Source organism: Dreissena polymorpha, chromosome 6 (assembly GCF_020536995.1).
Source record: "Dreissena polymorpha isolate Duluth1 chromosome 6, UMN_Dpol_1.0, whole genome shotgun sequence".
In the NCBI taxonomy this organism is placed as follows: domain Eukaryota; kingdom Metazoa; phylum Mollusca; class Bivalvia; order Myida; family Dreissenidae; genus Dreissena; species Dreissena polymorpha.
In genome coordinates, this window is record NC_068360.1 from 65,563,287 (window position 1) to 65,578,967 (window position 15,681).

The window sequence follows — 15,681 nt, forward strand, 5'->3', positions numbered from 1 at the left end:
AGGGTGTTTAGCCCATACACCATCAATTACTACCAGTGTAACTTATAATACATTTGTAATTACTGGCTTAAACACAAACACAAGAAGACGTACAAAGTCGCATTTGGTAATGCTTAATTTGTTCATGTTTATTACATTGTTTACGACGCTGTATCAAGATTTATCTTGTCGTTTTCAGGCTTGGTACATTCCCAGTAAAGTACTAGGAGAAGTCACTGGACTAGTGTTTGCAGCGGCACAAATTCTAACAACCTATATATGGAGTATGACCATATACATGTGTACACTGGGTATGTGTAAATGTTACTCTTTTGTTCGACGGTAATGCGTTATATAGAAAACACAGATTGTATTTAAACACTACTATAACTTCGATATATTACAAATAGATCTACCTTACTTCGAATATAACCTTCAGACGAAATAAAACAGTAATGGTTATTGTGTATATTATAGTTTGAAGCGTTCACGTACCATGGAGAAACAATGTTGTCAGTGCAAAAAATATATGAAAACTTGTCGTAATAACCAATGTTGTCGACTAAAATATTGTATAGCTTATCCATTCATAATGTTGTTTTAAAATGAAAATGCCCTGAAGAGAAACCTCTTCGGGTTTACCGTTGTTGGTGTACATTTCGTTACATGTAGGTGACATTCACATGATCGATAAAAGTGATATGAAACAAGAAATAGTGGGTACGTTACGCGAGTCTTTTAATAATACCGGCGACAGCTTCACAACATTTCTTAAACAACAATCGACAATTACATTTTCTATACAGAACGACTTCAAATGATCATTGTTTGCAAGAGTGTGCATGATAAAATGTGATTTCTTCAATTAAAAAACGTGCGATTCGTTTCAATAAGTAAATTTCACCTTATTTCATATGTATTTAATCTTGTATCAAACAAGGCACACAGACATATATATATCGTGTATTATCATGGTCTGTCTATACTCTAAGCATCACGGGCACAGATGTGGCAGGAAAGGCGTACCAAGGCAAAATATGCAGCGATGTTTATAAATGTGCAGTTTCTACGGACACTGGTGTGACAGAATACGTCACTTCCGCCCACGAACTTGGTCACTGGTATGACTTTAAAACGTATTTGGTCTACTAGTAATTTGGGTAAATTACCTAAATTTAATAGCTGGCATCGCTGTTTGGAAATATTCTTTATTGAAACTAAACTAACTGAAAGAAAATGATAGAAAAAGAATTTTTCATAAAGTTGTTCGTAATAATGTGAATTTGAGTGGATATCGAAATGGTTCGTGGAGTATTTATCAGTGTCAATGATAGCTCGATGTGTTGTTTTATACATATGCCTTGCTCTACAACAGCATGGACATGCCTCACGACGGTGACGTAGGGTGTCCACACCCCAACGATGGTATCATGGGTGGCAAGACTTCCGGTTGGAGCACGTGCAGCGTTGACAGAATGAAGACACTTCTTCTGTAGGTTTCTGTATTCACATCTGTGTTTTACGTCTGGACTAAATTGGAAAAAAAATAACGATAAATGATTTAAGACCCTTCCGATTCCTATGCATTAGACCAGACCGTGTCGAGTTATAATAATTGTGCGCGCGTAGTGTGTGTTGTAACTATTATATAGATTACTAATTATGTTTCTCAAATTAAAGTACATTCAATGGAAACGTGTGCTTTATTCGTATGATTTTTAATTGAATAAAGGACAAACACATTACTCAATTTATTTTACGGCTATGCATATAACATGGTAATAACATTGTTATTAAATATAATTACACTTATTCAGCTAGTTTGTGACGGAATGTCACACTTTTATTATTATTATGTACATTGTGATGTCAACACAATTGGAAGCCTAAATACATTTTTCTAGTACTCCCCCAAAGAGCTTTTCGACTATGGATGGGTATCTTATAGGGTGTTCCGTTAGTGTCACTCGTTATTTCGGATTGTCGACACCTTTATCATAATGGCGAAAACGAGAGTAGTTATATTTGGGAGCAAAATCATGATGCAGGGACATGATGCAAGGTTGAGAGATCACAATTCTTCATCGCTATAATAAGATCGCGATATCGTATCGTAATCCTGTGTATTTGCCTTTTAGTTCCGCATTCTCGACCTTGCTCTTTCACAGCACTGAAATACAAGAACAGGATGCGAGAACTTTATATTAATATCACGATCACGCACCGTATTCTCGCAATCTCGCGTGGTGATTTCGCAATCTCGCTTCGTATTATCGCAACATAATTTGCATCGTGGTATTGTAACATAACATCGAGATTTCGAACTATCGATTTTTGATTTACAGAGACAGGTTAGCGAAAACGCCATGGAACGTCAATACATTAGGACGCGAGCTTACAATAATAGCAATACAATGCGATACATACAAAACGATGACGATAATACCCTATTTGTGTTATCTATACTATGCATGTGTCGAGAATACAAGACCATGATGTTGACGTCGCAATTGCGCCTCTCGTTTGCATATGCGCAGACGAGTCAGTTCAGTATGATTTATATATAGCAATGTTGTTGTTGCGTACATATCACAATATCTCTACTTGTAACCATTGTTAAACTTTCATTAATATTTAATATGAGCGTTTGGCAGCCAAAATGGTTCACATGTTTGCATCTAATGGGTAGAGTATTACAAGCTATTTGTATTTAATTATTTAAATGTCACGGCAACTATAAGACGCATTTGTTAGTTCCAGTTAAAATTATGTAGATATGTATATGTATGTCTGTCTTATTGTCCCGTGTTCGAATCTCGGTCATTTTCATAAAACTTTAAATCTTGCATTTCTAATAATTTTAGATTTTTTGTAAATATCTCTTTTCCAAAACTATGAAAATCTGTTCATAGTCCATTAAATATGATTTTTTCCGTTACTGTCAAGTGTTTTACGCTAACTCGGGGTGTATGCTATCACTGTTAGTCCACGCTTGTAACTGTCAGTACCTAAACGTGCAATACGCATTGTATGCAACAACATGTAGAATTTTCAACAAGTACATACAGGCCACAACAAACAAATATGAAATTTCACCCTGCAACAAGGGCAAACTCTGGTATATTTACAATACATATTTTTCAATAAGATTTCATTTTAGCGCAGTTTACATGTGTATACACGTTTGTAACAACGACTGGCCACAACCGAACAACGTGATCTTTGTTATATATAGCCATATGAAGTAATAAAGTGATAAGCGTTCATTTTGTATTAAAAATCGCTTTATATCTCGACTTTACTTACCGCAATTTTTTTTAGTTGAGCTGTAATTAGGCCTTCCCGCTAAGCAATTCCACATAGAGTAAAGTCGAGCTATAGAACGAATATTAATACGAAATAAATACTTGTAACTGTCTTGCTGTTATGACTGGAAAGTGGACGGCATTTATAAAATTGATACAAGTAAAGGGAGTATATAACGGCGGAGAAAAACTGTTTCGACATGGACGTCGCCATATTAACTATCAAGTGATTACCTCCTCTGTAAATGATATTCTGTTTTACAACTGCATCATAAATGTAAAGCCTCTGGTTCAAACAAAATTCTCTATTAATTTCATAAAAGTGGCAGTATTTATTTTACTATTCAGGAATACTGCTCAGTCTGGCTGTCTCACTACAACTGATGTCTCATCACCCCTCGCAATGGAACTGTCCGAGATATGGCCAGGTTAGACTGTAGAAATAATATCCCTTTATATTCAAAGGGTATGCGTTATTTACGGAGATATAACCAATGTTTATTTATAAAGAGAGTTTGATAATATGATAATTAGTTACTCGAAAATAAAACAGTATGGAGTAATTCCAATAATCTTTGCTTCATTTGTATTACATAAAGGCATGTTCACTGTTGTGTAATCATATGAACGCTGTATCACTTTGTGGCAAATGCAATTCAATTTGCAATGTATGAACCATAGGGGCTAGCACTATAATGGTCATGTATTTATTACAACACATTTTATTTCTTTTCCAAAATGGTGTTGAAGGGATGATATACACTGACGACGAGATATGCGAATTTAAGAAAGGCCTCGGATACAGATTTAGGAAATTCCCATCAGAAACTTTGGTACGATATGCTTTTTTATTTGACAACCTTGACCGAGTTTATTAAATTGTTAAAACTTGATAACCGTTCCTGAAATACAAAAAAATGACATGCAAGAACGGATATCAGAACTTTTTCAAAAATAAAACATGGATAAATAGAAGCGCAAAATTAATTAGTTATATTAGAATAAGTAAGATGTTACATAAATTCTCTCTCTATCAAACCGAAGATGTGCTCTGAACGGTACATGGCCGATTGAGTATTTTTTTCTAAAAACAAACAAGGCTACTTCTTAATATCGACGATGCGCTGAAATACACGTTCGCATTAAAGCTTATTTAACTGTTGAAATATTGTATTGATGGTTAATAACATGTGGAATTTGTGTAATATTGGAACATAAATACAAAATGCAAATAAAATGATAACTAAATGATGACTGGTACTGTATTATTAAGCCCCCTATTGCCTCGTGATTTTGTCTCCAGCGTTGATTGGCCAAATGACTTTCGTAATGAAGAATGCTAGCATCAAATTAAAGCTTGTGTTTAGCTCCATGTCAATGTACACGTATTTTACATGTTTTAATTCGTTACAGGGATCGTGTTACTTGCATTCGTGTATCAATATGAATGTCAGTTCCACGGACTACGGCATCATGTTCAACTACCTCATCCCTACCGATGGTAGCTACTGTGGTCCTGAAATGGTAAGAGATTTATCATAAGCTTGACTTATAAAAATACGAATGTTTTCGGAGTAGATATTGAACGTGAGTGTTGACCTATATTTCTTGCGATGATAACATGCACATCGACTTCAAATATAATTAAGTTTACGGCCATCCGAACTTGGTTTAATGTATACCAATAACTGTTGGGGATAAAATACGCATATTATTAAAAATACTAACAGTTCAAATAAAGTTAAATACGTGAAGTCGACCTTTATTCTCGGACTCAATGCTGCACTTATCGGGTTGGGAAGTAGCTTACTTGGGATATGTATGCCCTTGTGCGTTGTGTGCATATAACTCTTTTTATGTTTTATTTAGTACGTGAAAAATTAAACTCAAACATGGCATACATATCTGCTATTTTCAAATAAATAGCCAAACATATCATATGATACATATTATATATTCTATTATCATCGTCAATTTAATCACTTGTCACTATTGTACATGTTGTAACTGAATTCACAAACAGCTTGGAGTCATCATGAGTCGTAGCATTGGCATCAAACCTTTATGAACCTGTTGGGATTAGAACACAGCCAAAAACAGATTTTCCGTCGAAAAAAGTGTGCGTATATGAATGCCAAAATTAAACCATGAAGTTTGCGTATGGAAAAATCGTTTACCAAAGAAATTCATTGAATGAAGAATTAATAATTATAAACGAACTGTATGTGTTAATGTATTCTTTAATCACATTTGTGTTGTATGACTTTTATAGACTTGTTTATGCTAAAACCTTTATGAAAATCTCCAGTTAATCTTGGTCTTGTTCTCCGTGTAGGAGATGTCGGGCAGTCTTCGGAGACATTAATGTTCGAATACCTGTATCCTGCGTTCTGTGTTCAATTTCAATCAATGTCTCGCAGTCGTAGAGTAATATGGAGACTACGAGAGACTTAAAGAGCCTGGACTTGGTGGGGAAGCTGATGGAACTGTCAACAACGGGCTCAGTATGGCTATCGCTGCAGTCGCCATGACATATATTATTAGGACCTTAGCGGTACTGGTACCATCTTTGGACAGGGTTGCACCCAAGTACTTGAAGCTAGTCACTTCTTCTAGCTTGTCGCCGTTCATGGTGATTTCTGCACATGATTTTGGTCGTGCTGTTCACCATGATCTTTCACTTCTCTTTGCTGAACTCCATTCCGCGTGCTCTTGCTCTTTCATACAGTATGTTGGTGAGATCTTAAAGTTCAATGTAATCAGCGAATATCAAGTTGGAGATGGGTCTTCCGATCGAGATATAGGTGTGGTGGTCATGGCGAGTCTCCATTATATTTTCAAGAAAAAGGTTGAACAAGATGGGGGAGAGCATACATCCCTAACGGACGCTCACTGAGCTTGAAAACGTCCCCCTGCTGCGTTTCCTAAGAGTTCTTGAATGACTAGCACCATCTCTCATAACATGCCATAGGCTTTAATGCCATACGGGGTCGGTAGCTTTCTTTAGGTCAATGAAGTGGTGAAAAACTGGTGTTGCAGCTGTTTCTCAATGATGAACCTGCAGATAAAGATCTGTTCGAACTGTGATTTGAATTTGAGTCCAGCCTGCTCTTTGGTCAGCAGTTCCTCGGTTTTACTTTTCAATCGATTAAGGATGATGCGTAGCCTGATTTGGCTGGAATCACTGATGAGGCTGATGGTTTCGGTAGTTTCGCACAACTTGAGGTTGCTCTTTTTCTGTAGGGTATCACCAGTTACTGGGTCCACCCTTTGGCCACTTTTTCTACTCCCAGATATTGCGCTATTGTGCCGACACTGCTGCAACCGTTGACTCTCCTCCGTGCTTAATCAGCTCGGAAGGGACGTTGTCCACTCCCGGTGATTTTCCTGCCTTAGGACTACGCACTGTCTCCGGACTTTCCGTCGTCCACTTCTGATCTGGGATCGTCCTTAAAGAGACTGGAATACCATCGAATCGGATAGTTGTAGAGGTACACTGCAGTATTCAGTTCATCTGTTTAGGACTCGGCGAGGAAATTCACGTCAGCGTCTGATATAACAATGACCTTTGGCTGACTGGTCTTCGTTAGGGTCTTTAGGGTGGTGTATAACTTCTTACTGCTTCCTGCGGTCATCTCTTTGTCGCTGATGTCCGTAAATCCATTCTTTCTTGGCCTCTTCTTTCGTCTTCCTTACCTCCATGTTCTCTTGCTCGCAATTGGCCCTGGAGTCCAGGCAGGTGTCCTGCTCATGCCTCAGCTCTCTTCTTTTGTCATATAGGTCCATGAATTCAGTCGTCACCCATGGCTTTTTCTTCCTTCTCTCAGGTATAGTTTGAAAACAACATATGTTGTTACATTGGAAAACCATATCATAAGATCTATCAATATTTTTTAACGATTTTAACTTGACTTGAGGTATCTCTCAGATGACATCATTAAATTGGTCCAATTGTATTTTAGTGCTAGTGAAACAGATAAAAAAAAAATGTTATGAACATACAAAGTTTGCTTATGTCATCATTGTTATTATTGATAAATTAATGAAGACTGTATTTTATGTAGTTATTGCATGTATAAAACACGGGTATAAAGTACACTGTATTAAGACCCAGATTTATGTGTTACCTATATTATGACAAAATACTTTGCAATTTAACGTTGTTTTGAGTCTAAAGCATCCCATTTACAAGCTGTAAACATTATAGCTAGACTAAGAAGTGACTTGTGTTCTGTTCTAAAAGTAGTTGATAAGCACAATAATTGTTCTTTCAGAAATAACTGTTTTTATTATAATAGTATGTTAATTCATGTTGCATTTTAATCTCTTAAAAACCTTGTAGTTTTTATTCACAAATGAAAAATACCGGTAAATGAAAGGAAATTAATTCTGTAAATATTGAAGACTAGATAAATTTCCATTTTTATTCTATATTTCCTCTTATTTGCCTCTGTAAGTGATATATTAATGCTAATTCGACATATTTTGAAACATACAGAGTCCTGTTCTGATTAATTAATTTGAACATATAAGAAAGTTTTAGAGCATTTTCTCTTGAATTCATATACAAACATGCATGCTGCTTGCTTTTTCAGGCATTTTCCCGACCATTTTGGGAAAAAATGCAATATCTGCTTTTGGATTTTTGTCGGGTGAAAAGTCGATTGATTTAGGAAAAGTTTATGAAACTCTTTATAATAATTTAAATACACCGCCGTTCATCACAGCCCCCCAATTCCTTTTTGCGATGCATTGATAAATGAGCCAAAGCTACTTTCGAGGTGGCGCTAAGTACCAGATATTATTAAAAATTCACTGAGCATTCTACATAGTGAGTTAGTTTTATATGTTTTTAGCTCACCTAAGCACAACGTGCTCATGGTGAGCTTTTGTGATCGCCTTTTGTCCGTCGTCCGTCGTGCGTCGTCTTTCGTCAACATGTTGCCTTGTGAACACTCTAGAGGCCACATTTATTATCCGATCTTCCTAAAACTTGGTCAGAACATTTGTCCAATTGATACCTCGACTGAGTTTAAAACTGGGTCATGCTGGGTGAAAAACTTGGTCACTAGGTCAAAAAACAGAAAAACATTGTGAACACTGTAGAAGTCACATTTGATGCCCAATCTTCATGTTACTTTGTCAAAATGTTTGTCTAAATGATCTGTTGGTTGAGTTCAAAAATGGTTCCGGTCCGTTGAAAAAATGGACGCCGGGGGGCAGGGCAGTATTCCTTATATGGCTGAGAAACCTTGTGAACACTCTAGAAGTCAAAATTTTTGCCCAATCATCATGAAACTTGGTCAAAACATTGATTTCATTGATATCTCGGACGAGTTTGAAAACGGTCAAGATCGGTGAAAAAAACATGGCCGCAAGGGGGCGGGGCAGTTTTCTCTATATGTATATAGTGAAAACATGTGAACACTCTAGAAGTCACATTTTTGGTCCAATCTTAATGCACTTAAGCACTTCTTTGGCCGATGACAGTAGGACATCCTTGGTGTTGTTGGTTATGGTCTCGATGTCATTTTCTTAGATGTCCAGGACTGCAAACTTGCCACCTATCTGTGCTTGAATTACCTCTGTATCACTGGATCATTCAATTTATCCAAGTCAGATCTATTAAATGTTGTAACAATCGTATTAAACACAGTACATATGGGTTAGGTTGTACGAAAACTACACTATTTAAGAAGTAGTTTTTTTTTGAAAATATGTCGTGCGAAAATGTAGGTAACCATTCCTCGTAGTCTTACTATTGTGTATTAAGGGTGATAATGACATCACCATTACTTTCAACGCCGGTTTACATACGTTAAATATGTCAGAAGATGCATTTGTCTCATGTATTATGTGTAAAATGCAGTAAAACAGAACATAACAGAATAGTTTATTTTGACTTACGCATTTGAGGCTCATCGACATTAACATAGATATGAAATAGCAACATGCGTTGAATTACGCACAACACACACACACGTCATTTTAAAGAACGGTTTATTTGAATTAACAGGAAATTTATATATTTAGTGAACACATTTTGTTAGAATGTAACTTGGATGAGGTTAATTGATAGTGATTACACAATGTTATGCGTACAATTTTACAATTGTAAAAATAATTACATAAATCTGACCTTTTTTTCTGTATAAAAAATATTATTTTACTCTACATAAATATGTCATTTTCTTTTATTTTAACGCATTTTAAACTTAACATGGCTACATACATACATATTGGCTCTATTGTTACGTGATTTTATTGTAGAGAAAATCTGTATTTTTATTTGATCGGCATAAAACCCTGAGCACATGTGTCTGATCTAGTGCTCATTAAATAAACTTGGAAAAAAACTACATATATGCTTATTGGCGTCATAAATATTTAGCTTATTATGAAAACAGCTTTTTTTATTTTTAAATTTATGTTCAGTCATAAGCATATATGATACTTTTTCGAACTACCATTCTATAACAATCATGATACATCGGCAATCTCCGGACTCCTCTGTAAGGCAATAAATTGTCTGCTGATGCAGAGTGATTCTATAAACGATGGAAGGTCACTTTCGATGTTTGTCTGTCTCAAAAATTCATGTCGATGGAATCAGACTAAATTGTCTGTTGTACACAGATTTTTAATTTTACCGCTTCAATATCATAAATACTGACAATCGTACAGAAATTTAGAAAAAAACTTAACCTATAAATAAATCCATTTCTGTGTGCATTCAGGTCTGCTCCACCCAGCTGGTTAATGGGGTACCTCAGTGCATACATTGGAACAATACCGGCCTTGACCTGTCATTATTCGAAGTGGTTCTGGGCGGATGGTCTGACTGGTTACCCAACACGACATGCAGTCGCACGTGTGGAACGGGCATCATTTACAGGAGAAGGACCTGCAGCAATCCAAAGTATGCGGCACAGAGTATCGAGACGATTTTTATTATGACTAACAATTATATGCAGACAAGATACAATTACATGACTTAAGACTTGTATGAATGTATGAGGATCATAAGTGCTTCTTAATTACATATATTAATGTGTATATATATATATATATATATATATATATATATATATATATATATATATATATATATATATATATATATATATATATATATATATATATATATATATATATACAAAATTAAAAAATATATTATATATTATATATATATTGCTGTATGTTTAAGTGTTATATATATGTATGCAATACACATTGTAATTTTATGTGTACATTTTTAAAGGACTAACAAGTTAAATAAATTGCATATTATTTTTTAATGTGATTGGTACTGTTTGTAAATTGTGTGAATGATTAATTGAACTATGGTGTTCAATTTTAAGTGTGTCATTAAGTTCTCATATTTTAGACCAAAGAACAGTGCATGGTGCGAGGGAAATGAATATGAATCATTTGTATGTAATACCCAGGTAAATGCCGTCAGAATATTTTTTTAAGACATGTTATATTTTTGTTCATATTTATATAAATAAACCAGCCTAACCTAATTAAACATGAGACATGCGAATACTTGCTTGAAACGTATTCCTATTTCGATTTAGACTGCCATTGTTGTAAAACATTTCGTCCATATTCAATTACATTTTACCTTTTCAATACTTACCACCTTCATATTCTAAAAGAATCCAGCTGTCTATATGTTTTATAGCAAAGGACTACACATTAAGAGGCGCACATTTTGGGCGCGACGTTCACACGGTTTAAACAACATAGGAAGCCCAGTTCGGATCGATTCGTTTGATGTTGTGTTTCATATTGTATTACATATCTAACTGATTACTTGCCCTAAATAGAAAACTACCAGATGTTAACATAACCATACATTTATATCCTGCTATTTTTTGAGTTTGTACATTGGTATTTTAATAAATAAATGTATTGCAGCCGTGTGATAATGACCCGGATGTTGAGAGTGAATTGAAAATTGTGCGCGCATCAGAGACATGCGCAACATTGAAGGCCAACAACGTTTACGAAAAAATTGGTTTAAATGCTTCCGTCTTCCTTGACAGCGGGGAACAATTTAATAGTTATGGTTAGTAAGAAATTAATTTATCATGGTAATATGTCTATGTATCATCTAAGTAACATATTCGTCACTCATATTACAATTTTATCATTGCTTAAAAATATACAACTGTACCCTTATCTTGCTCCCACATTGTTATAACTGCTCTATATAGATGGTTGACATAGTTCGTTGTGTTTCCGTTCCATACTTTCTATAATACATGTTATTATTTTAAAATAACAAAATTATGATAATTGCAAGTTCTCACATGCTATCGTTTATATAAGCGTGAGTGATTTTAACCAATTCAATAATGTTTCATTTAAGGAAAGTGTGTAGCACAAAGACCGATATTTGTGCTTTAATGATAAATATCAAATGTGGAATGTTTAATTTAATGTTGAATAATCAATGTTAAATATATAAATAAAGCAAATGCTTGTAATTTTTTTTAATAATATGTATATCTCTAAACGAGAGCATAATCAATATATCGTGGCCAGTGTCAGGTACTTGTTGCCGATCATATTTTAGTTTAGAATACCACTTTTAGTATTCCAATACATCGAAATAGCTATTGCATTTAATTATTATATTTTAGTGACTATCCATATGTAATATAAATATTCAAGTGAAACTTCAGGTGCTGGAGTATTTCGTGGTCCTTTTTTTAAGGCAAGTGACCAATTTCCAAAACAGAACGAAACAGTAAAACAAAATAAATGAAGCAAAATTACATTTTATAGCTACACAGATCATATTAAAGTAGTAAACGAGTGTTATTGTCGTTCATTTACTGTTTCATTTGATAATTTATATTGTGTACATTCGCAGACTACGGGCAGTGCGAGGTGAAGTGTAACAGCGTCAATCCTGTGTATTATTACCAGAGGTTTGGTCTGATGCCGGACGGGACACCGTGTGACCCCCCTGAACTCGACTCGTTTGTAGAAACCAACAAACTCGCTCGGCGGTCTGGTCGTTACGGCCGATGTGTACAGGGCTACTGTCAAGTTAGTGTTATTTCATATGGTATATGATATGTCATGATATAATATGGTATGATATGATATGGTATGATATGATATGATATGATATGATATGATATGATATGATATGATATGATATGATATGATATGATATGATATGATATGACATGACATGACATGACATGACATGATATGAAATGATATGAAATTAAATGATATGATATGATATGATTATGATATGATATAATATGATATTTCACAATTAAGAGATTAAACATATTTGCTTAGATATTGCAAATGACTCTCGCTTTGTTTGTATTTGCAGATGTTTGGCTGTGATAACGTATCTGGTACAAAGGCGAATGACGAATGTGGGGTGTGTGGAGGGAATAGTTCGACGTGCAACGCTGTAACAGGGGTGTTTAACGAGAGTGTTGCCTGTATATACTTCTATTTACTTTTATACGGTCGTTATGACACTTATAATCATATAAAGTTGTTATAACAATAAAGCGACGCATATGTTTCAAGACACATGGTACACTCTATCTAATCGTCGCTATAGGCTTTGAAGTAATGTATTGGTATATCGTAAACTATAGAAACTATGGTTATGACCCTGCGACTTTTCCTAAATACTGGGATGGACAATAAAATGCAGTCTCGTTGAATGTTATTTACAGAGTGACGGAAGATTTTTTTAAACTTAATATCTGTAAACCAAATCTTTCGTTTCCGTCTGAAGCCAAGAATCCGTTTTAAAATCGTTTATACGGGCATTTGGTTTGTGAATAATGCTCGGGTAGGTGTGAGGATAGGCTAGTCCTAAACCGTTTAAAACCTCATATCAAGTGCAATGACCGTTACAATGCGGTTATCCCAGGTTGGATTATTTATGCTTATAGTTGGTTTAAAATTGGATCATTTATGCTTATAGTTGGTTTAAAACTTTTAAAAGTAGTGGGTAAGAACATGGCGTACTTGAAGTGGCTGAAAGAGTTCTGTATTAAGTTACTTGTGTTATATTAAATAATACAATATTGTGATTTGTGCTGTGTGGGTTGCAGTAAATTTATCATCGAAATATTTTTAATGATGTTATATTACAGTCTTAAGTGGTTGCATGTAGTAGAGGTAGCATCTGTTATGTGGATGAAACATATTTACACCTATTTTGTTTAGAACGTTAATGTAGATACATCCTTAACTTGATAGTTGAGTATCAGTTTAGATAAAGCATATGTGTTTTTTAACATTTTTTAATATATCGCAAAAATAAAGGATTAATGAATAGGAAGCAACGGAAAAAGAAGCAAAACAAATATATTTCGTTAAATAAATAAATTTCGTAACATTGCGAATACATTGTCCAGACTTTGATTACATATAATGTGCAAATAGTCCAATGTAATTAAAACAGTTTTTGTTGTTTTTGGACCTCAGATCTCTAATGGACACAACATTGAAAAAGACATTCAGATTCAATTATAATAGTACAGAACACTGTTCATTTACGATCATTGACGTATGTAAATCTTCCTTTTTCGAGTTTTAAATGATTAATAATATAATTTTAATCTACTCGATGCAATTCAATGTTTCTTTATGTTCTATATAATTCAAGTAATTTTTAAGCGAACTTATTTTTGAATGTAGTTTAATGTTTAAACTTACTTTGAGACTTCAAAACAAGTTTTAATTTATACAACACGTATTCCTTGTTTCCGCATGCTATTTATACACTCGAGTTCATGATGCTGGTGTAACCAAACATTACTGAAACAAATTGAATCACGGGTTATGTCAACAGCATAAAAACCAAACACCATTGTAAATATTTTTGCAGGTATAATCAATTGTATATGCATTAAATATGATTTTTCTTCAAGTATTCTATGTTCGTGTCATTTGAAACTAATAGTGAAAGGCTCCTTATTTACAAATGTCATATGATATAAAAGATGTTTATTGACGGACCCCACGTATTTGCTTACATATTTGCGTACATTTAATCAACCACGGGCATATCGCTTTGTAATTCCATTTTTTCCCTCGTAAACATGGTTTATCTTGCATAAAACATATTATTTTGTAAATACGCAAAAAGAGATTATCTGTTTTAACATTTTCAACGATTTTCGTTATGGTACACAGCATCTATAAACAATATGGTTGATGTGGATAAAATATTTTTAAACAGTGTCAAAAAAAATTAAAAAACGGGAAAACGTTTATATTACTTTAAGGTATGTGTAACTATGTTACAAAGTATATGCAAAACTGTTGTTTAGGGCTGGTATACTAATTTGGCCTATCTTACGTGTTTATTGGTGTTACAATGAATTTTAAAATAAATAATTGAGTTTTATAATCTAAAATGATCCAGCTGAATAATTAAATAAATTGATAATATTGCTTAAGAGCCTTATTTATTCAGTGTTTCAACTGAACGTTTTAGTGAACCGTTATAGATATATTTTACACCAAAGAACGTAACAAATCCACTCAATAGTGTAACCAGAGAGCTCACTTTGTTAAAAATAAATTAATTTATTCTTTTGGAACAAACACACTTAAGTTTTTTCCGACATTTAATAAAGTGCAAATACTAACGACATCATTACAATAAATCTGAGTTAAACTTTGCCGTATTCACTTAACGTGTTTGTTTTGTCTTCAAAAATAATTAAGATTGAGGTGGTCGTTTGGTGTTTTTATTACTGGGTTAAGTGTTAGAATGAGATTGTTGTAGACGCGCGTTTTGTTTGTGACTTATTCTAAATTATGTGTTAGATTGAGATTGTTGCAGACGCGCGTTTGATTTGTGACTTATTCTGGATTAAGTGTTAGATTGAGATTGTTTTAGACGTGCGTTTAGTTTGTGATTAAATATTGATTATGTGTAAGATTGAGATTCTTGTAGACTCGCGTTTTGGGTTGTGATTTATTCTGGATTATGTGTTAGATTGAGATTGTTTTAGACGCGCGTTTGGTTGATGACTTATTCTGGTTAGGTGTTAGATTGAGATTGTTTTAGACGCGCGTTTGGTTTGTGATTACTTTTGGTGAAAGTGTAACATTGGCTTTATTGGTGTTACAATGAATTTTAAAATAAATAATTGAGTTTTATAATATAAAATAATCCAGCTGAACAATTAAATAAATTGATAATATTGCTTAAGAGCCTTATTTATTCAGTGTTTCAACTGAACGTTTCAGTGAACCGTTATAGATATATTTTACACCTAAGAACGTAACAAATCCACTCAATAGTGTAACCAAAGAGCTCACTTTGTTAATATTTCTTTAATTTATTCTTTTGGAACAAACACACTTCAGTTTTTTCCGACATTTAATA

At 34.1% G+C, this 15,681-nt stretch overlaps 1 protein-coding gene across 2 annotated transcripts in view; it reads left to right on the forward strand.

Annotated features, from left to right (window-relative positions):
• Positions 1-224: 224 nt before the first annotated feature.
• LOC127835390 (A disintegrin and metalloproteinase with thrombospondin motifs 18-like) overlaps positions 225-15,681 on the forward strand; it is a 36,866-nt gene continuing 21,409 nt past the window's right edge. For both annotated transcript variants that reach the window (XM_052361796.1, XM_052361795.1), the window contains exons 1-11: positions 225-290; positions 972-1,100; positions 1,355-1,471; positions 3,633-3,712; positions 4,035-4,117; positions 4,698-4,808; positions 10,022-10,203; positions 10,672-10,732; positions 11,208-11,358; positions 12,169-12,347; positions 12,649-12,763. In XM_052361796.1, coding sequence (XP_052217756.1) covers positions 259-290; positions 972-1,100; positions 1,355-1,471; positions 3,633-3,712; positions 4,035-4,117; positions 4,698-4,808; positions 10,022-10,203; positions 10,672-10,732; positions 11,208-11,358; positions 12,169-12,347; positions 12,649-12,763 — 1,240 coding nt within the window. In that variant the 5' untranslated portion in view covers positions 225-258. The remainder of the gene's footprint in view (positions 291-971; positions 1,101-1,354; positions 1,472-3,632; positions 3,713-4,034; positions 4,118-4,697; positions 4,809-10,021; positions 10,204-10,671; positions 10,733-11,207; positions 11,359-12,168; positions 12,348-12,648; positions 12,764-15,681) is intronic.